This window comes from Bos indicus x Bos taurus, chromosome 4 (genome assembly GCF_003369695.1).
Source record: "Bos indicus x Bos taurus breed Angus x Brahman F1 hybrid chromosome 4, Bos_hybrid_MaternalHap_v2.0, whole genome shotgun sequence".
Classification (NCBI taxonomy): Eukaryota; Metazoa; Chordata; class Mammalia; order Artiodactyla; family Bovidae; genus Bos; species Bos indicus x Bos taurus.
Window position 1 is genome coordinate 32,691,573 of NC_040079.1, and position 24,014 is coordinate 32,715,586.

Here is a 24,014-nt window from a genome sequence, read left to right on the forward strand (position 1 = left end):
CAGGGAATGAGATAGATAGCATTGCTAAATCAATGAACATGAATTTCAGCAAACTCTGGGAGATAGAGAAGGATAGGAAAGCCTGGCATGCTGCAGTCCATGGGGTCACAAAGAGTCAGACATGACGTAGCAAGTGAAAAACAGTAAGTACCTCCACCGTATCTCACACGCTAGTAAAGTAATGCTCAAAATTCTCCAAGCCAGGCTTCAGCAATATGTGAACCGTGAACTTCCATATGTTCAAGCTGGTTTTAGAAAAGGCAGAGGAACCAGAGATCAAATTGCCAACATCCGCTGGATCATGGAAAAAGCAAGAGAGTTCCAGAAAAACATCTATTTCTGCTTTATTGACTATGCCAAAGCCATTGACTGTGTGGATCACAATAAACTGTGGAAAATTCTGAAAGAGATGGGAATACCAGAACACCTGATCTGCCTCTTGAGAAATTTGTATGCAGGTCAGGAAGCAACAGTTAGAACTGGACATGGAACAACAGACTGGTTCCAAATAGGAAAAGGAGTTCATCAAGGCTGTATATTGTCACCCTGCTTATTTAACTTCTATGCAGAGTACATCATGAGAAACGCTGGACTGGAAGAAACACAAGCTGGAATCAAGATTGCCGGGAGAAATATCAATCACCTCAGATATGCAGATGATACCACCCTTATGGCAGAAAGTGAAGAGGAACTCAAAAGCCTCTTGATGAAAGTGAAAGTGGAGAGTGAAAAAGTTGGCTTAAAGCTCAACATTCAGAAAACGAAGATCATGGCATCTGGTCTCACCACTTCATGGGAAATAGATGGGGAAACAGTGGAAACAGTGTCAGACTTTATTTTTCTGGGCTCCAGAATCACTGCAGATGGTGACTGCAGCCATGAAATTAAAAGACACTTACTCCTTGGAAGGAAAGTTATGACCAACCTAGATAGCATATTCAAAAGCAGAGACATTACTTTGCCAACAAAGGTTCGTCTAGTCAAGGCTATGGTTTTTCCTGTGGTCATGTGTGGATGTGAGAGTTGGACTATAAAGAAAGCTGAGTGCAGAAGAATTGATGCTTTTGAAGTGTGGTGTTGGAGAAGACTCTTGAGAGTCCCTTGGACTGCAAGGAGATCTAACCAGTCCATTCTGAAGATCAGTCCTGGGTGTTCATTGGAAGGACTGATGCTGAAAATGAAACTCCAATACTTTGGCCACCTGATGCGAAGAGCTGACTCATTGGAAAAGACTCTGATGCTGGGAGGGATTGGGGGCAGGAGGAGAAGGGGACGCCAGAGGATGAGATGGTTGGATGGCATCACTGACTCAATGGACATGGGTTTGGGTGGCCTCTGGGGAGTTGGTGATGGACAGGGAGGCCTGGTGTGCTGCAGTTCATGGGGTCGCAAATAGCCGGACACGACCAAGCGAGTGAACTGAACCAAATTGAACTCTCACTGATGAAGCAAAACATGCATCAGCCGTGTTTTCTGGTCAACACAGATGAACTTCCCAGAAGTCAAAGAGCTATTAGCAAAACCCTTGTTGTTACCACCTAATGTGGATAAAACCTAGAGGGTTTTCAGGACCTGTCTTATTTTGTACTTGATATATTTGCTGCTGCTTTCCGCTTAAAAAGAGAATGTGAGATCACTGTCCAGCTGCTTGCCCACCAGTATGAGAAATCAGTCAGGAATTAGTCATTTGGACCTCTGTCCTCCTATCAGGAGAATAGGGTTCTCAGGTGAATTCGAAACAATCATTTATTTCATATGCCCTTCTAATTTTCCAGACATTATGATAGATGTTTTCTTATTAACTTCATTCACTCTTCTGAACCCTTGGCAGGGAAGACTCATTCCTACTTTCTAAAGAAGAGAATGGATCCTCAAAAGTTTGACATACCTGATTAACTCAGCTATTGACACCCAGTCCTCTTAGATTACAAAGTCTGTATTTTTTTTAAACACATCATCATCTTCTCTCTTGAATGTGTAATGTGTGCTTGTTATGTCCAGAGCCCAGTGGTGGTTGTGGTAAGGGGTCTCACTGTGGTTCCTCAGACAAATCATAAACATAGAAGGGTAATGGCATAAGTGGGAGACTATGGTCTTAATGTGAAAGCCAGTGGGTACCTTTAATCAGAAGAATACTATCTATCTAATGCTTCTTTTTTCCCCACAAGGTACGTCCCTGAGGCCAGAGTCTGTTTTCTTTCATCTTTGTATTTTTAACATTCATCCCTATAATGGGCATACTGGGTGCTTATTAAATATCATTCTTAAGGTTGCACAAGGGAAGCAAGAATTAGTTTCATTATTAAAATGCCTCATCAAGTGCCAACTTGGCAAGTTACAGGGAAAAACATAAGTCACTTTCACTCTTTTGAAACCTTAACGGAGTTTCCACTATCTCATAAGTATCCAACATTTCTTTAAAAAATCAATTTAAATGCCCTTAATTTTTAAAAGCATGTCTGTTTTTCATTTAAGTTGGAGAATATCACAAAATTGAGTAATCCCTGGCCATCAGAAGTCAATAAATGGGGGTTTCTCTTGCTGAGTGACACAGGGTAGGTCTCATAGGATCTAGAAGCATCAAGAGCCAGCGGCAACTATGGTCTGTGAAAATGACCAGATCCAGCTGCTTGCCAGGTTCCTGCTGAATCGCCTGTGATGTCACCTCTGGGCTGTAGAGCACAGTCTGGAGCACAAGTCCTCATCTGATACTCCTGGGGCCGGTTTGGATCCTGCCATATTTCGCTTACTTTATTTAAATCCACTTTTGTTTCCGCACCATACATCGTGCCCTTGTTGAGCGCTTGGTGCCTTTGGCTGTCTTCTCAATCTCCATCAGAAATGGTCCCAGATGACTCCAGTCCTCTCTGGAATCTGAGATGTTGGTGTAATTCAGAGTCTTCTCCCCTGGCTCCCCAACTACTCTGCACTTGGAAAATATTTTCGTTTCACCTAAAAGAGGCATTTAGGAATGAAAAAAAAAAGTAATCTGCAAACAGACCCCAAGAGGACATTTTCAAGAACTAAAACAGGCCTTTGTAGATGATTCAGTCTGATGTTTCCCTTTCAACCCTCTGCTCAGAGACACAGCCAAGAGTCTTTTACCTTTGGAGCAGCTAGAAACAGCTGATGAGTGTTTGCTTTCAAATGTTAAGTCACTAAAAATGGGATGCACTAACATTGTATTACCCTAGCAATTCCAGGGCTTTCACATTAAAAATACGTATAAATTTTCAAAACATTTCATGCCGATATGTTTAGCACCAAAGAACATTAACCCCTGCTTGAAGTTCTGGCAAATTAGAGATTAATCATGGGAAGATCTGGTAAAGTGAGTTCCAGCTGACCCTTGAACAACATGGGTCTGAAAAGTGCAGGTCCACGTACATGTGAATTTGTTGATTTGAGTTGGTCGAATCCACAGATGTGAGAGTTGGACCATAAAGAAGGCTGAGCACCGAAGAGCTGATGCTGTAGAATTGTGGTGCTGGTGAAGACTTGAGAGTCCCCTGGACAGCAAGGAGATCAAACCAGTCAGTCTTAAAGGAAATCAACACTGAATATTCATTGGAAAGGCTGATGCTGATGCTGAAGCTTCAATACTTTGGCCACCTGATTTGAAGAGCTGGCTCATTAGAAAAGGCTCTGATGCTGGGAAAGATTAAGTGCAGGAGAAGAGGGTGACAAATGAGATGGTTGGATGGCATCACCAACTCAATGGGCATGAGTTTGAACCAACCCCAAGAGATAATGAAGAACTGAGAAGTCTGGTACGCTGCAGTTCATGGGGTCTCGAAAAATCAAGCATGACTTAGCAACTGAACAGAAGCAGATGCCTGTATAAGAAGGGCTGACTATAAACTCTACTTGGATTTGTGACTTCACAGAGGGTCAGCACCCCATCCCCTGTGGTGGTCAAGGATCAGTCATACCAGTAACTGATGGACATTCCAACTTACTAATAACAATATGCTGTACTGATTGGTGATACTTATAACCTAGTAGTTGGAAGCAGTATAAATAGTTTAAATTTCCTTTTATCTTTAAAGGACAATACATTAAATCTATGACATTTTAAACGGTTTTTTTTCTGATTCCAGTTCATATAACACATTCACCTTTTATTTTCATGTCAAAAAACAGGACAAAATCAGATGATGGTCTCACAAGTTTCAAAGGTGCAGGTATGAGAGCAATATGAACATATATTGATAAACATCTGTAGGTGACTAGTGGTTTCTGCAATAGGTTCTTATTTATACACCATTGCATTTTATTATTTAAACCTCTTTCTAAGAATTTGTATGTGTATAACAGATTTTATGCTTTAATTTATCTTCTGTATCAATTATTTAGTTTGTCTTTCTCTATGTAGGCTCTTAAAAATCTTGGTTTCTGTTTTATAAAAACTTATTTTTTGTCCTGTCTTCACCAAGTAAAATTGTAATGCATGACATGACAAATGGTTCTCTTTGAAATTAGATGCTTCAAGGTAATGTCTCTGGACTACCCTGCGATGAGGGAGAAAACGAAAAATGCTTATGAGAGATTATATCTTCTTTCTTTTCTGAAACCTGATTTTGTGCTAACAGGCTTGTTTGACTTGTTCAGAAGAAAATGGTACAAATATAATGATTCTCTGTACTCTGAATATGGAAGTTTAATGGCATTGAATACTTCATAAATGAAATGCAGACTTTTGAGATCCTGTTTTCCTTGAGGCTTTAGCAATCTTGAGAGCACTAAAATGGAGTTGTCCTTTGAAGGGAAAAATCCTACAGATGGTAAGAGTGAGAATGAAGGTGAAGGCTGTAGCATTTTTCTTTCTTTATGAAAGTGATCATTACCTACCCAAAGCCATTGCCAAATATTGTTCTACCTTAAATTGCAACATACACCCCAAGATTTCTTCTTTGTCATGTTGAAGAAACAGATAATTTTGTATTGTCTTTTTTATCATTATAAAAAGTTTTAGTGTGATTTTTTGAAAGGTCCTCTCAAAACTTAGAGTGATAAAACTTAGTTATTTGAAAGGATGTTTTTAATTTCTGTTATTAAGATTTGCAGTGTGTCAGCTTCCCTGGTAGCTCCACTGGTAAAGAATCCGCCTGCAGTGCAGGAGACCCTGGTTCAATTCCTGAGTCACGAAGATCCCCTGGAGAAGGGATAGGTTACCCACTCCAGTATTCTTGCCTAGAGAATCCCCGTGGACAGAGGAGCCTGGCAGGCAAGAGTCCATGGGGTCCCAAAGAGTTGGACACAGCCGAGCAACTAAGCACAGCATGGCACAGCATTTTAGACTGTAAATGGTCTTTAAAAGAAAGATCAAAGATCGTGTGCAAAAATGGGTTAAGATTCAGAGTACTCTAACGCTCTCCTTTCCAGATTGGTCTTTTTTAATCCGTCTTTCTTTTCTCCCCCTCTCTACCCTTTTTCTCCATTGTTCACTTCTTAACCCATAATTTCTTTCTCCCTGTCTCTTTCTTTGCATCCCATTCTCAAGCATCTTTATTCCTTTTTGATCCTTGGAGCTTGTGAGGAGTGATACCTACCTTATTACCAAATAGGAGTAAAATAATCCAAATCCAGTTTCTTGGGCAAATTCCCTGTAGGACAGCAGAAAGAGACCTCAGACCTATTTGAAGTCAATTGCAGAAAACTTGGAAACATTTTTGACTTTCCACGATGGTGTTTAAGTCAATGCTACCAAATATCTGATGCTTTCATGCTTAAGTTATGAACAGAAACTTTTATGTAGGCAAAGATTGTTGGGTAAATATTACATTATTTTAATCTTAAAATGCCAAAATTATGAGAATGCTAATTTATCTATACTTTGACTGTTTTATAAAGTAAGTTCAGCATAAAACAGCTTAAGAATTACATATAATTCTTTAAGACTCACCTTTACCTCTGTAATTGAACCCTTATTTAATGTTTCTGTTTTAAAGTTAGCAATGTATAGCATAGAATTATGTCATTTTAAATTATATTAATAACTCAATTTCTGTAATAGAATTAATGTTAATTTGGTGAAGACATCATTTGGAAAAACAGTCACTAGATTGAAAATAAAGCAAAACTATTTGAAAAAGGAGTTTATAACTTTCTTATATGACACCAATAGTCAGACAACATAAAGGAAAAAGACTCCTTAGAATCGCAAAATAAGAAATACAGTTGACCCTTGAATAGCATGAATTGGAACTGTATGGGTCCACTTACATGTGGGTATTTTTCAGTAGTAAATCCTACAGTGCTTCGCAGTCAGTGGTTGGTTGCATCCATAGATGGAGAGGAACTAGATACAAAGGCCAACCATAATTATATGGGGATTAACTCTCATGCTGTTCAAGGATCAACTGTACTGTGAGATGAGTTCAGTAAGCAATGTATAAGACCTATGTGGAATGTGAAAAAAATTTAAGTCTTTACCAAGAAATACTGGAATAGATTTTAATTAATGGAGACTTTTCTTTTTCTTAAATCAAATATAATTTCAAAGTTCAAATATAATTTGAAAATGTCTATATTCTTTTTGTTCTAACAGATATCTTGTGAAGCTCTAATGAAACTATTATTTTATTAGCACAATTCAAGAGATAGATTTTTAGGACAGAAACTTTAAAACCAAACTCAACCTTATACAATAATAAATATATTTGATTTCTAAACCAAGTGATATTGGGATAAAAAGAAAAGTGAAACTGCCATTTTAATATTACTACTGAGTTTCAGACAGATTGAAGATTTAAACAGTGGAAATGTATGAAAGAAATGTAGGTTAAATTTTATATAATCTTTAAGAAGAAAAATTTTAAGTAGGATGTTAATGTCAAAAACTATAAATCAGATCAACAGAATTGGCTACCTAATATTTTTAAACTGTGCATTTTAAAAAGCCATACATGGGTTAAGTAGAAAATAACCAAGTATGAAAATATTTGCCATATGTATGGCAACAGTTAATGTTCATCATATAAAGAGTTTTAAAAAATTGCCAATTGATAGAAAGCCTAAGAGAGAAACAGACAATGGTAATAAAAAGGCAAGCCAGAAATGCAGGTGACCAGTAAAAAGACAGTGCTTGACCCCAGAAGTAATTTAAAAGTGCACTTTATAGACCCCTGTTCAGTTCTATATGATTTGGTTTATTGTTTACATTTGAGTTTATATGTTTGTCTCCCCTATTAGTCTGAGTTCATTTAATACGAGATCTGTCATCTTGATTTTTTTTTTTTTTAATGCCCACTGCCTTTTCCAATTCTAGTCACATAGTCGGATAGATGAAAAGATGAAAAGGTAGTTGATGGATGAAATAATTTTGAGATTACATATATTTTTAATTCATTACTACTGGTTACAGATGAAAAATACAGATTGAGACTGCTTTCAAGTTCGTAGCTTCTGTAACACAGTGCATTATGCATTCACAATGAATACAAATTTTGAGTTGAGGGATTTGAGTACTTTTTTGACATAGCTATTTTACTACTTATGGTTTTCAATGGACTTTAAAACAAATACACTATTAACTTTTGAGAATTCTTTCAGATCACAATATATATCTAGTTCTCTAGCTACTTTAAGAGACCATGGGAGGTATCTAGCTGTTGAGAATGCAGAGCAAGAGTGGAAAGAGACATATACTACAGAATATAATAATAAAATTATTTATGTCTATAATCTTCTATTAGAATGTATTTTTTAAGAGGTTAGACTTTGGTTACTGACACTAGAATATGTCTGGCACACAAGAGGTACTCAGTAAGTTTTTTGAATGAATGAAAGGCCCTGATTCTGTTTCTAAAATTGATTTATTTTAACTGGAGGATAATTACTTTGCAGTACTGTGATAGTTTTTGCCATACATCAACACCTGATTCAGTTTTGTGTCCCCTCTTTTTTAATACATCGTGCATGGTTTTACATCACCTTGATAACTGTCATAGATAGCAGCAAACATTTTCATTGATTTCACATAATTTACCTAATCTTTCCCCTAATATTAGATATTTAGGTTGCTTGCTTTTGTTATTTATGTATAATGCTATGGTAGAATACATTCCTGCTTATACTTTTTTTTTTAATTATACATGGTGGTTTTGTTAGGATAAATTCTTAGAAATAGCCTTACTGGGTGAATAGACTGAACATATTTTTTTGGCTCCTGATACAAATTTCCAGCATATTTATTTATTCAGTTCAGTTCAGTCGCTCAGTCGTGTCTGACTCTTTGCGACCCCATGAATCACAGCACGCCAGGCCTCCCTGTCCATCACCAACTCCCGGAGTTCACTCAGACTCACATCCATTGAGTCGGTGGTGCCATCCAGCCATCTCATCCTCTGTCGTCCCCTTCTCCTCCTGTCCCCAATCCCTCCCAGCATCAGAGTCTTTTCCAATGAGTCAACTCTTTGCATGAGGTGACCAAAGTACTGGAGTTTCAGCTTTAGCATCATTCCTTCCAAAGAAATCCCAGGGCTGATCTCCTTCAGAATGGACTGGTTGGATCTCCTTGCAGTCCAAGGGAGTCTCAAGAGTCTTCTCCAACACCACACTTCCAAAACATCAATTCTTCAGCGCTCAGCCTTCTTCACAGTCCAACTCTCACATCCATACATGACCACTGGAAAAACCATAGCCTTAAGTAGATGGACCTTTGTTGGCAAAGTAATGTCTCTGCTTATTAGCACATACATAATAATGTCAGTCATTTCAGTTTGTATATGACTTACCCAGTTTTCATGGCTGCAAAACCCTGCAGTCCTCATAAAGATACTTTGTAGATATTTTATTCATTTGAAGATTTACACTGGAAATCTGGGTCCTCATAAATAATACATTCATAGAAGAAGGAAAAGGCAATGCATTTTGAGTCAAAGCAAATTGACAGCAAGGGTAGTGTATTCTTTCATCACATAATACAGAGAAAATAGCAAGACGATAATAACTGGTATTAATTCCTGAAAGTGTTTAAACATGCCATTTAAGTAGAAGGCAAGGAAGTATCATGGTGAATATTGAAAATAGGCCTATTATCTTTTTCCTTTCTTCCATGCTGCCTTTTTTGGTGGAAAGGGAGGGAGACTTTGTATTTTTTAATTAACTCGTTATAGAATTCATCAGCATTTTTAAACTGCACCTAACTTCTTAACTTTTATTTTTCAGTGGAGAAATTATCAAGGTGGTGCCAGTTTGCTTATATCCTGGGATGTTGGAATTTATGAGAACTATCATTGCAGTATTTTTATTTATGCACCCTTTTAAAATTGCATTTTCGTTGTTGTTGAATGCCTCTAAAAATGTAGACGTCGGGCTGTTAGTTAGGATCTGCTGATAACTTTGTGCCTTGGCTTCTCCCTTCCTGAAAGCGTGTTATTTAAGCTTTCCTCATTTCATAGGAGTTGACCATTAGCATTCCATACTCTGGACTCAGAGTTCCTATACCTTGTTTGTAGGGAGATGTACCCTCATGGATTGCCTCCGGGCCTATGATATTCATCTATTTCCTGTCTTTATTGGTGTTACTGATTTTGAGACTGGATATCGTGGATTCCCTTCCAAGTTATATATATTATCAGTGATTTCCCATTAAATTTTAGCTCTTTGTTTTCTAATTACTGTCTCTACTTGCAATATATTGATTAGATTCCTTATTTGACTTCTCTAAGTTGGTTTTTTGGAGAAGGCAATGGCACCCCACTCCAGTACTCTTGCTTGGAAAATCCCATGGATGGAGAGCCTGGTAGGCTGCAGTCCATGGTGTCGCTAAGAGTCGGGCACAACTGAGCAACTTCAATTTCACTTTTCACTTTCATGCACTGGAGAAGGAAATGGCAACCCACTCCAGTGTTCATGCCTAGAGAATCCCAGGGACAGGGGAGCCTGGTGGGCTGGTGTCTGTGGGGTCACACACAGTCGGACACGACTGAAGCGACTTAGCATAGCATAAGTTGGTTTTTACCTTATCATTATTCCTAGCATAGTGTTAGTTCTCTATTTTTACACAGGTCTAGTAATTGAGAAGTAACAAGACCATGGGATTGTGAAAAATAATAAACTATTCATACTTAAAGGATATGGTTACTATTGAACACTTTCAGTTCAGTTCAGTTGCTCAGTCATGCCTGACTGTGCAACCCCATGGACTACAGCATGCCAGTCTTCCCTGTCCATCACCAACTCCCAAAGCTCACTCAAACTTATGTCCATTGAGTCGGTGATGCCTCACTGAACATTTTACATCACCAAATAGGACACCAGAAGTTGACAAAAATATATAAGGAAGTGTCAAAATTTCAGTCTTGGTAGGAGATCTGAATACCTATATGCTGCTATATAAGGGATACCAACGCTCATCAAGGATAAAATAGATTTAAATAGCACAGTAGCAACCTTGATCTTATATCCATATATATCACACTGTACCCACAATGCAGAATAGTTTTCAAGTACTCATGGAAAAGTTAGACACACAGATAAATATTTTATAATACGAAGCTGGTTTTAATTATTTTAAAAGATTACTGTCATACAAATTTTATTCTCTAATATGATGTGTAAACATAGAACTTAAAAAAGGTGAACTTCGTTTACAAAGTTAGTTTTCCAAATTTGGCTGCATGATACTCGACAAAGAAAGGGGTATGTCATGGGAATCGACTCTGGAGTTACCATTCAGATTGCCTGACTGTATTAAGGCTTAAGACCCCTCACTCTAAACTGAAAATCATTCTGTCCTTCCTTATTTTGATTCTGAATCTATTTTCATTTTTTATTCCTGTTTTAGCTCTACTTTATCTCAGACCTTCTCAATTCTTTGAAATGGCAAAAAAAAAAAAATTCTTGGTTAATCCCTTTCTAGAAATCTAAGATAGAAATTAAGTTGTTTTCCATCCTTAATGGATCTCCTCCTTCCCTCTGAAGTATTACGTTAATTTCAAAAGAACAAACTAGCATTTTGATGTTAGTTTCTTTAGTCATTGAAACAGCCTCTGCTTTTACTGAACATATACTACTGTGTTAAAAATTAAAATTGCATTGATAGGAGAAGACATTGTGAGTATTCAATTTTGGTATACTTTTCTCAGTTTTGTTTTTTATTTCTGTATTTCAGCTTTCTGAATAAGTTGTATAAAGTAAACTTTAGGCAGTGCCACTACTTGCTTTTTTTTTTTTTTTAAGAGATTGGTGTTTTTATTTAGTGATTTATTTTTAATAGGAATCTTTATTTCATTGAATTTCTCTTTCTTTTGTCACTTACATCTTTCTTCCTCTTATTTTTCCCAATGGCATTTTCTTCATGCTGTGCTAAATCTCATGTCTCATCTATCAGAAATATGAGAAACATTTATAAGATTTTTTTTAATATCAAGTGTATGCCAGTTGTTTGTAAACAGACTAGAATGAGTTGGTATGTGGTAATGATGAGATGCTGTTAATTAAAAGATAAACCAAGGAAACGTTATTTTGTTATGATGATTTGAAAAGTCAGATATAGACAGGTTTACTCTATTCTTTGGAGAATGTACTAGGAAATCAATGGCAAAACACTCCTATATTTTATGATGCTTATTTCTTTCCTTTTGACATGAACTTAAAAAATCATATGAAGTAAATGACAAGATAATTGCCTCCACTTTTAAAAATATAAATAAAATGTCTAGTAAAGATTTTACAAAAAGAGATGGGGTGAAATTTTCAAAATGAAAAAGTGGTTTCTGAGACACTGCCTCTTATACTCAAACCCCTAGAAATGTTCCTCAGCCATCCATAAAAATGGTATTGTAATTTATATTTAAATTAATAAAATAGGTACCAGTAGCTATATCTACAATGCTTTGCTTTTTTATGGAAGTATAGTTGATTTATAATGTTGGGTTAGTTTCAGGTGTACAACAGTGACTCAGTTACATATATATTCTTTAATGCTTACCTTCATCTAGATTCTTATGTTTTATAGTCTAATGTGCTAATTTTTTGACCAGCTGAATAATTATTACAAGCTGTAAAGCTTATTGTTATTTTCTTTCTTGACTACCACCTGTCAGAATCAAAAGGGAAGGTAAAAATCTCACTGAGCCACGAAAGATTCTATATTGCTTGATGTGCCTTCTAAGGAGACACATCTATATGGAAGACTAAAATTAAGGCAGCATTTTAAATCGAAACTTTGTTACTTCGTTGCAGGTGGGGAACACAAGGAGACTTCACCACTACTCACCCACGGCCTGTGGTCAAAGTAAAACTCTTCACAGAAAGCACCGGCGTCCTGGCTCTTGAAGATAAAGAACTGGGAAGGGTGAGTTATGGTCAGCGCCACATGTCCCAGGCAGCATGGTTTTAACTTCTCTTGATTGAGAATTGAAGTGGACCAGCATGCACTGTGTGAACTACATTAGTAATTTATTTGTAATTTCCAATGAGCCCAGCTTACATCTCTGATTTACTAAACACAATTGCTGTAATTAGACTGTATTGTGATAGGTCTTGGGTGTGTAAGGGAAACACATAAAGTCATAGTCACTGCCTGAGTCATTCCTGTCACACGTACTTCACTGCCAGCAAGGGAGTGGTATGGACCGACTCATCCTTCTTGGTGAATGGTAACCCTGATTTAAACGCTTCTGTCCACGGACTAAAAGCATCCTCTTTATCTTTAAGTCATCTGTTCCTTGTATTGTGATTAGACTGATTACAGAATATCTCAAGTGTATTTCTCTCTTATACCTGTTTTTCTCTGTGTGAAGATTTTTGTCACACACCTTTTAACACAGAATTATTTTTCCCCCCATGGCCACCTCCTCATACCTAGAATATGAGTGCTGAGTCACGCTAGTCGTGTCTGACTCTGCGACCTTATGGATTGCAGCCTGCCAGACCTCTCTGTCCGGGCAGTTTTCCAGGCAAAGGTACCGGAGTAGATTGTCATTTCCCCCTCCAGGGGATCTTCCTAGCCCCCTCTAATTCCTGTCTCTTTCACTTATACTCAGCATCTTCTGACTGTAAAAGCATGAATGTTAACATGTTGTGCTCTCAACACCTCTCTGTGTGAAAGATTTTCTGCAGTCTTGTTTCTGAAGATGAGTCGTCTATAAAGTTATCTTCTGTAATGTTTCTCTATTTCACTCAGACCTGAGCTCTGCTTTCACAGGTATTTTGCAGAGGATAAAGCCTCAAGAAATCTCTCTCAGGGATTTCTCATAATGGTGGATTGCTGCTGTGATGCTCCGTGTTGCAGGACACTAGGATTAGTGTGTATACTGGATTTTCTTCCCCTTAAAGTTGGGATTGCTATTGATTTCAAATCTTCCTCCTTTTCTGTCTACACCTTTGAAGTTTCTTTCCATTTCTAGAGATTTTGTGAATCTCTACCCACAGTCCGGAAATCGTGAGTCTGCACTTACATTCTATATTTCCTCTTCTGTTTCCCTGTTGCGTCTATTTCTTAATTACCTAAGAGAGCTAAACCATAATGTTCATTCATTCGTGTGCTTGTATATTTGTGCATTTATTCGTGCAACAAAGGTGTACAGGTGGCATAATCTAAGAGAAGAGCCCTGGAGATTCCATATAGTGTGATGAATTTGTGAGTCCAAATTTTTCATTTAAATTATGGTTACATTCATTTTACCTTATTCCCTTATTGTGTTTTCACTGTCTAATAGCACCAGCCATTTAAGTCTAATTCTGTAATGTAACTTGAGGTATATTTAATTTATTCTTCAGCTCTCCAGACATATATATATATATATATATATATATATATATATATATATTGAGAGAGAGAGAGTGAGAGAGAGAGAGAGAGAGAGCATATACATATCCCAAAGAAAGGCAATGCCAAAGAATGTTCAAACTACCACACAATTGCACTCATCTCACACGCTAGCAAAGTAATGCTCAAAATTCTCCAAGCCAAACAAACACATGAAAAGATGCTCAACATCACTGATTATCAGAGAAATGCAAATCAAAACCACAATGAGGTACCATTTCACGCCAGTCAGAATGGCTGCGATCCAAAAGTCTACTAGCAATAAATCCTGGAGAGGATGTGGAGAAAAGGGAACCCTCTTACACTGTTGGTGGGAATGCAAACTAGTACAGCCACTATGGAGAACAGTGTGGAGATTCCTTAAAAAACTGGAAATAGAACTGCCTTATGATCCAGCAATCCCACTGCTGGGCATACACACTGAGGAAACCAGAAGGGAAAGAGACACGTGTACCCCAGTGTTCATCGCAGCACTGTTCATAATAGCCAGGACATGGAAGCAACCTAGATGTCCATCAGCAGATGAATGGATAATAAAGCTGTGGTGCATATACACAATGGAGTATTACTCAGCCATTAAAAAAAAATACATTTGAATCAGTTCTAATGAGGTGGATGAAACTGGAGCTGATTATACAGAGTGAAGTAAGCCAGAAAGAAAAACACCAATACAGTATACTAACACATGGAAAGTTGTGACCAACCTAGATAGCATATTCAAAAGCAGAGACATTACTTTGCCAACAAAGGTTCGTCTAGTCAAGGCTATAGTTTTAGAGTTGGACTGTGAAGAAGACTGAGTGCCGAAGAATTGATGCTTTTGAACTGTGGTGTTGGAGAAGACTCTTGAGAGTCCCTTGGACTGCAGGGAGATCCAAGCACTCCATTCTGAAGGAGATCAGCCCTGGGATTTCTTTGGAAGGAATGATGCTAAAGCTGAAACTCCAGTACTTTGGCCACCCCATGCGAAGAGTTGACTCATTGGAAAAGACTCTGATGCTGCGAAGGATTGGGGGCAAGAGGAGAAGGGGACGACAGAGGATGAGATGGCTGGATGGCATCACTGACTCGATGGACATGAGTCTCAGTGAACTCCGGGAGTTGGTGATGGGCAGGGAGGCCTGGCATGCTGCGATTCATGGGGTCATAAAGAGCCGGACACAACTGAGCGACTGATCTGATCTGATGGAATTTAGAAAGAAGGTAACAATAACCCTGTATGCGAGACAGCAAAAGAGACACAGATGTATTAACAGTCTTTTGGACTCTGTGGGAGAGGGTGAGGGTGGGATGATATGGGAGAAGGGCATTGAAACATGTAAAGTATCATATGTGAAACAAATCGCCAGTCCAGGTTTGATGCATGATACAGGGTGCTCAGGGTGGTGCACTGGGATGACCCAGAAGGATAGGATGGGGAGGGAGGTGGGAGGGGGGTTCAGGATGGGGAACACATGTACACTCATGGCGGATTCAAGTCAATGTATGGCAAAACCAATACAATATTGTAAAGTAAAATAAATAAATTAATTAAAATTTAAAAAATATATTAAAAAAAAATTCTCCAAGCAGCCTTCAACAGTACTTGAACTATGAACTTCCAGATGTGAAACCTGGATTTAGAAAAGGCAAAGGAACCAGAGATTGAATTGCCAACATCTGTTGGATCATTGAAAAAGCAAGAGAGTTCGAAAAAAAGTCCCTACTTCTGCTTTATTGACTAGACCAAAGCCTTTGACTGTATGGTCACAACAAACGATGGAAAATTTTTAGAGAGATGGGAATACTAGACCACCTGACCTGCCTCCTGAGAAATCGGTATGCAGGTCAAGAAGCAACAGTTAGAACTAGACGTGTAACAACAGATTTGTTCCCAATTGGAAAAGGAGTACGTCAAGGCTGTATATTGTCACCCTACTTATTTAACTTATATGCAGAGTACATTATGTGAAATGCTGAGCTGGATGAAGGACAAGCTGAAATCAAGAGTGCCTGGAGAAATATCAATAACCTCAGATATGCAGGTGACACCACCCTTATGGCAGAAAGTGAACAGGAACTAAAGGGCCTCTTGATGAAAGTGAAAGAGGAGAGTGAAAAAGCTGGCTTAAAACTCAACATTCAGAAAACTAAGATCATTGCTTCTGTTCCTATTACTTCATGGCAAATAGATGGGGAAACAATGGAAACAGTGTCAGACTTTATTTTTCTGGGCTCCAAAATCACTGCAGATGGTGACTGCAGCCATGAAATTAAAAGATACTTACTCCTTGGAAGGAAAGTTATGACCAACCTAGATAGCATATTCAAAAGCAGAGACATTACTTGGCCAACAAAAGTCTGTCTAGCCAAAGCTATGGTTTTTCCTGTAGTCATGTATGGATGTGAAAGTTGGACTATAAAGGAAGCTGAGTGCTGAAGAATTGATGCTCTTGAACTGTGGTGTTCAGGAAGTCTCTTGAGAATCCCTTTGACTGCAAGGAGATCCAGTCAGTCAGTCCTAAAGAAATCAGTCCTGAATTTTCATTGGAAGGACAGATGTTGAAGCTGAAACTCCAGTCCTGTGGCCACCTGATGTGAAGAACTGACTCATTTGAAAAGACGTTGTTGCTGGGAAAGATTGAGGGCAGGAGGAGAAGGGGATGACAGAGGATGAGATGGTTGGATGGCATCACCGACTCGATGGACATGAGTTTGGGCAGGCTCTGGGAGTTGGTGATGGACTGGGAGGCCTGGCGTGCTGCAGTCCATGGGGTCACAAAGAGTCAGACATGATTGAGCGAGTGACTGAACTGAACTGATGCAACCTCTAAATAATGTGCATGAATGGTATATTTTCCAGTTGTTTGTATATCTGAGAAAGGCCTTGTACTCCCGTGTTCCCATCATACACGAAAGCCAATTTTTCTATCTGTATAAGAGTTTCTCAACCTCAGCACTATTGATGTTCTGAGGAAGATAATTCTTTGCTGTTGGGAGCACTCCTGTGCATTTTATGATATTTGAGTAGCGTTCCTGATCTCCAGTCAATATATGCCAGTAGTCTCATCCGCTCTTAAGTGAAGTCGATAAGAAATGTCTCCAGACATTGCCAAGTGTCCCCCTGGGAGCAGACCTGCTTGCAAGCCATTGATCTATACTAATGACTTCAGTAGGTTCCATGATTATAAATGTGTTCATGGGTTAATGGCGTCCCATTTTTAAATTGTCTTCCTTGGAGCTTTGGATTTGTATATCTAATTTGCATACTTGGTATTTCTAGTGTATTAATGGATATCGCACACTAAATATTTTTGAAATAAGAACTTTTGATTAGCAACCCCATCCAGTCTTCCATAGAGGTTGTTGTCAAGGCAGTGACCTCAGCTTGCCCTTTTTTCTTCTTCTTTGACTAATATCCAGTCTATTTGCAAGTTCTGTCAGCTTTTTCCTAAATTTATACTGAGTTGGTTCACACTTTAACATTTTCTCTACTCTGATTCAAGACAATTTCTCACTAGTAGTAGTCCACTTACTGCTTCCTCATTTGTCATACTGTCCCCTCTGATTCAGCTTTCACACCTCAGCCACTATTATCTATGTAAAATTCAACACAGAAGCACATCATTCTGTCTTTAAAACCTTACATTGTCTTCTCATCTATTTGGAAGAAAAAACTCAGACTCTTCATCGTAGTATGGTATGCCCAGGAAGGGTTCTCAAAGTGGGACCCTGTACCAGCAGCATCAGCAACACCTGGAAGATGGTTGCAAATTCAGATTTTCAGGCCCAGATCTCTCTCTGCTGGATCAGAAATTTCGGGGTAGGATGCCACAGTCTCTTTTAACAAGGCCTCAACATTGGACACAATCAACATTGAAGAACTCCACTCCACCTGAACAGGTCTCTCTAAATTTATCTCCTATCACACCCACCTTGTTTACTATGGTTCTTCCTTCACGCTTGGCTTTCTTTCCTCAAACATAATCAGATTTTAAATTTTGGGTCAGACTTCCCTGGTGGTCCAGTGGTTAAGAATCCACCTGCCAATCTAGATGCTTGTATTTATTTTGACTGTTCTATTGCATCTGTTGGGCTTCCCTGATGACTCAGATGGTAAAGAATCTGCCTGTGATGCAGGAGACCTGGGTTTGATCCCTGGGTTGGGAAGATCCTCTGGAGAAGGGAATGGCAATCCACTCTAGTGTTCTTGCCTGGGAATCCTATGTATAGAGGAGTCTGGCAGGCTGCAGAACCTGGGGTCGCAAAGAGTCAGACACGACTGAGTGACTAACAACAACAATCGCATCTATAAGATTCTCCACTACAGTGAATAGATATAGTGAAATTGGACATTCTAGTCTTATTCTTGATCTTAGGGAAGAAACACTCAGTCTTTGAATATTAAATTTAGCATTAATTTGGACTTCCCTGGTGGTCCAGTGGTTTAAGAGTCTGCCTGCCAATTCAGGGAACATGGGTTTTATCCCTGATCCAGGAGGATTCCACACGCCATGGACGACTAAGCCCATGCACCACAACTATTGAAGCCTGCGTTCTCTAGAGCCCATGTTCTGCAATAAGAGAAGCAGCTGCAGTAAGAAGCCTGCATGCAGCAACAAAGACCCAGTGCAGCCAAAAGTATATTAATTAATTAAAAAAAACTTTGGGTCTTTAGACATGACCACATGTGCACTCACACACAATTAGAAGAAAACGGTAGTCATCTCTGGATGGTAGAGCTGTTGGTAATGTTTTCTATATATTTATCTACTTTTACATGTGGGGTCCCAAGAGTTGGACACAGCTTAGCAACTGAACCACTACCACCACACTCAGAAACAGCATAAAGAGTTTAATTTGAAGAAAAAGGCCTTACATCATCTGAAGTCTGTAGTCTAAAATTATATAATTCTGTATCTGGGGATCTTGGCTGAGTGAAGTTTTTAAATTAAAATTTAGTGTGGTATTGGAAAGATGAGTAAAGAGCCCTTAAAATAGATTGATAACACAAGGTGATACCATTGAATGGCTGTAGTATAAGAAACTGACAATAACAAATGCTGACAAGGATGCAGATCAACAAACTTAAACTTACAACATATTGTGTGATTTGTTCTAAAAGAGGCAATACTGTAGAAGCAGGAAATAGATGAATTGACCGGGGATTGACCCAAGGGGAAAGTGGTTGTCTGTAAATGGTGTTCAGGGATCTTTCAAGGTGAAGGAGTATTTATGTGTGACACTGGGTATTGGGTATATGGATGTATGCATTTGCCTAAACACATAGAACTGTACATTACAGGAGATCAGTCAAGATGGAGGAGTAAGAAAATGTGGAGCGCACATGTGTTTGAACACATCAAAAATAGACTTCCATGTCTAACAGTTCTCACTGAAAACTAACTGGAAACTGGCAGAGGGACTCCTGCACAGCCAAGGCTGTAGAAAAGATACAAACATCCAGTAAGAAGAGAAGAAAAGCAATCCTGTTGAGCCTTGTGACCCTGGACAGGAACTTAGAGAAGAATCGAGAATACAGTTGGACCCCTGCCCTAGGGAATGTGCAGTGAGAGCCACAGATTACACACCTTAGTCCTGACGTCCTAAACAGGGAAGGCAATCCCCCTCGGCTGGCTGGAGAATTGCTGGGACAAACACGTAGACTCTGGGAACCCGAAACTCAGCTTGTGAGCAGCAGGAGTGCACTGGCTTCTCCCCCAAGTCAGAGTGCAGGGAGGTCTGTCCTGGAGGCTGCCAGCTTTCCCAGGACACTGGACCTGAGGCAGCCACGACTGGGGAGCCAAGTTCTGGGCGGGGCCTGGGTGAGGTGGTGATGGCCATAGCTGAGCATCTACTTAAGCAGCCTAGATCTCTGTGGCAGACAGTCCACCACCACTCACCACCCCATATGTGCTGAAAGACCACGTGGGTTCCCCCGCCCCGCAGTGTTGTTCTACCACAGGGCAAGGGTAACGGAGGCTGGGAGCAGTGATCAGCTGTGAGCGACAAAGGGATTTGCACCCGAGGCTGTGTCTGAGCAGAGTGAGGGAAACAATTGTGGGTGCACACTCAGCACAGCAGAGGAAGCTTGGGCCTCTGTCTGAAGCAGACAGGAGCATAGAGGACACTGTGTGTCCCATTTGCTTAAGCACTGCCCACTGTTGGGCATGGGTTTCCAGTACAGAGAAAGAGAATAAGCCATCCTTAAAGGGAATAGAGCCAGCTCAGGCTCAGCCTCAGGGATTCTGCTGCAGCAACTTGGGATCAGACCTCCTGTAGGCTGTCGAGGGTCACTGAGCAAAAAGGAGGACCAGCCGCACACCTGGCTCTGCCCTGCCGACTCCAGCCCCACCCACTACCAAGGCCATAGCTGCCAGCACACGCTAAGCAAAGACATGACTTGTGTTAACATCAAATCCAGCTCTCCTACCAAAGGCATTGGACACATCTCCAAAGGGACTCTCCCACGTAAGAATACTCCTTCAGGACCACAGTAGGTAACTTTCAGCTAAATTCATAGCGGCAGAGAAAATTAACCAAAAGGAGGTAGAAGGATTGCTGTCATTGATACAGCAAAAGAAAACCTCTGAACAAATAATGGAATAAACACCTTGCCAGATAAAGAATTCAAAGCACTGGTAATAAAAGTGTTAACTAAATTAGGGAAAAGGGTAGATACATTCAATGAAACTGTTAACAGGGAACTAGAAAATAGAAAAAAGATACAATCAGAAATGAATACAAGAGCTGAAGTTAAAAAAATCACACATGAAAATATGAAGAGTGCACTAAATGATACAGAAAAACACATAAGTCATCTGGAAGATAGAATAATGGATATCACCCAATCAGAACAGCAGAAAAAAAAATTTCTTTTTTTAATGAAAACAGTTTGAGATCTGTGGGATAACATTAAGCCTGCCAATACTTGCAGTATAGAGGTCCCAGAAAGGAAAGGAGAAAAGGAGTTCGAAAATTTATTTGAGGAAACAGTAGTTGTAAACTTTCCAAACTTGAGGAAGGAAATATATATCCAGATATTGAAAGCAGAGCAGATTTCAAACTTGGTGACCTCAAACAGACCCACACTAAGACATATCATAATTAAAATGACAAAAGATAAAGAATTATAAATGCAGAAAGACAAAACCGTCAAATACAAGGGAATCAGAGTCGGACACGACTGAAGCGACTTAGGAGCAGCAGCAGCACTACAAGGCTATCTTCTCTGCAGAAACTTTGCAAACCGAAAGAGAGTGATGTGGTATATTCAAAGTGCTGAAAGGGAAAAACCTGTAACCTAGGATATCTTCCTAGCAAGATTAGCATTTAGAATAGAAAAGATAAAGAACTTCTCAGGCAAGCAAAAACTGAGAGTTTGTTAGTAGTAAACCTATTCTAACAAATATTAAAGGGTCTTTAAGATAGGAATCTATCAGTTCAGTCACTCAGTTGTGTCTGACTCTTTGTGACCCCATGGTCTGCAGCACGCCAGGCTTCCCTGTCCATCACCCAACTCCCAGAGCTTGCTCAAACTCATGTCCAAAAGTCGGTGATGCCATCTAAGTATCTCATCCTCAGTCATCCCCTTCTCCTCCCATCTTCAGTCTTTCCCAGCATCAGGGTCTTTTCAAATAAGTCAGTTCTTCACATCACATGGCCAAAGGATTGGAGTTTCAGCTTCAGCATCAGTTCTTCCAATGAATATTCAGGACTGATTTCCTTTAGAATGGACTGGTTGGATCTCCTTGAAGTCCAAGGGACTCTCAAGAGTCTTCTCCAACACCACAGTTCAAAAGCATCAGTTCTTCGGCACTCAGCTTTCTTTATGGTCCAACTCTCACATCCATACACAACTCCTGGAAAAGCCATAGCTTTGACTAGATGGACCTTTGTTGGCAAAGTAACATCTCTGTTCTTTAATATGCTGTCTAGGTTGGTCATAGCTTTTCTTCCAAGGAGCAAGCATCTTTTAATTTCATGGCTGCAGTCACCATTTGCAGTGATTTTGAAACCCAAAAAGTAAAGTCTGTCACTGTTTCCATTGTTTTCCCATCCTTTGCCATGAAGTGATGGGCCTGGATGTTAGATCTTAGTCTTTTGAATGTTGAGTTTTAAGCCAACTTTTTCACTCTCCTCTTTCACTTTCATCAAGAGGCTCTTTAGTTCCTCTTCACATTCTGCCATCAATAGAATAAGGAAAATCCCACTAGGAAAGGCAAATATATACTAAGGACTGAGGTTCAACCCCTTACATTAAGCCAGTATGGAGATTAAAAGGCAAAAATTATAAAAGCAACTATAACTATAATAAATTGTAAAGGGATAAGTGTGAAAATTAAAATATGACGTCAAAGCACCATGTGGAGGAGGGAAGTAAAAACTGTGGCTCTTTTAGAGTATGTTTAAACTTAAGTGACTCCTAGTTTAAAACAAGCAAATATGTGAACCTCATGTTGTTCACAAATTTAAAACCCACAATAGATACACAAAAACTAAGAAGAAAGAAACACAACCATACTACTAAGAAAAATCATCAAACCACAACAGGAGAAACAAGAAATGAACAGGTTAAGGGATAAATATTTTTTTAAATCATGACTTTACAGGTTCTCTGCAGCATCAATATAAATTTAATATTTTCTGTTTTATAATACATACAAATTTGTTCCAGAAATACTGTACCAGTACCACAACCAACAAAATACTTACAAGTAATGGTATTTCTTAGCAGTTCTTTTTGTCCTTAGAATGTATCTCAATAAGGATGTATGTCTGATTACTTTATTTAAAATTGTGCTAAGTCGCTTCAATCATTTCTGACTCTTTGTGGTCCTATGGAGGGTAGCCCACCAGGCTCCTATACCCGTGGGATTCTCCAGGCAAGAATACTGGAGTGGGTTGTTGTGCCCTCTTCCAGGGGATCTTCCTGACTCAGGGATCAAACCTCCATCTCTTAAGTCTTCTGCATTGGTAGGTAGGCTCTTTCCTACTAGCGCCACCTGGGAGGCCCTTATTTAAAAGTAGCCAGTGCAATAGAAAGGTAAAACGTCTTATTTATATTCTAAATGGTAAAAATCACTGAAAATATCTGTAAATTCAGTCATGATGGAGATTTCCTTCAACAGATCTATCAGATAATAGTTCTCACCCAAACAACTCACTGAAGGATTTATTAGATCAGTTTTGCCATACTAAGTAAGGTTGACTTTTTATTTGGCATGGTCTGGGAGGCATTTACTCTCTGGATCTCTGACCCCTTGTCTGTAAATTGAGCTAGGTGAAATGCAAATACTGTTGTCATTTCTAGTTCTCCTTCTCTACCATTATATTGCTTTACTGGTTGCTGTATGTGATTCCTTACTATTCACATATCCCATTTAATCCTCTTTGAAGAAGAGAGTAACGGTCCATGTTTAGTTAAAGAATGATAATCAGAGGTTAAGACCACTCAGCAATTGCAAGAATCTGGATTTGAACTTGAGCTTTCTGAGTCCAGTCTTTCCTAAAATAATCGTTAAATACTGTTTGATAGGATGAGGAAATGTGACTGTTTTACAAATCGTGGTGTCAGTATGGGCCAATTTAATTTCATGACTTAAAGCAGGACTGAATATTATTTAAGCTAAAGCCGTTTCATGCATCCATTCCATTCAGTCGCTCAGTCGTGTCCGACTCTTTGCGACCCCATGAATCACGGCATGCAAGGCCTCCCTGTCCATCAACTCCCAGAGTTCACTCAGACTCATGTCCATCAAGTCAGTGATGCCATCCAACCGTATTATCCTCTGTCGTCCCCTTCTCCTCCAGCCCTCAATCCCTCCCAGCATCAGAGTCTTTTCCAGTGAGTCAACTCTTCGCATGAGGTGGCCCAAGTACTGGAGTTTCAGCTTTAGCGTCATTCCTTCCAAAGAAATCCCAGGGCTGATCTCCTTTAGAATAGACTGGTTGGATCTCCTTGCAGTCTAAGGGACTCTCAAGAGTCTTCTCCAACACCACAGTTGAACAGCATCAATTCTTCGGTGCTCAGCCTTCTTCACAGTCCAACTTTCACATCCATACATGACCACTGGAAAAACCATAGCCTTGAGGTTATTGATATTTCTCCCAGCAATCTTGATTCCAGCTTGTGCTTCTTCCAGCCCAGCGTTTCTCATGATGTACTCTGCATAGAAGTTAAATAAGCAGGGTGACAATATACAGCCTTGACGTACTCCTTTTCCTATTTGGAACCAGTCTGTTGTTCCATGTC

The 24,014-nt window shown here is 39.3% G+C and overlaps 1 protein-coding gene across 16 annotated transcripts in view; it reads left to right on the forward strand.

Annotated features, from left to right (window-relative positions):
• CADPS2 (calcium dependent secretion activator 2) overlaps positions 1–24,014 on the forward strand; it is a 577,723-nt gene that overhangs the window by 284,156 nt on the left and 269,553 nt on the right. For all 16 annotated transcript variants that reach the window (XM_027539120.1, XM_027539121.1, XM_027539127.1 and 13 more), the window contains one exon: positions 12,193–12,304. In XM_027539120.1, the coding sequence (XP_027394921.1) occupies positions 12,193–12,304 (112 nt within the window). The remainder of the gene's footprint in view (positions 1–12,192; positions 12,305–24,014) is intronic.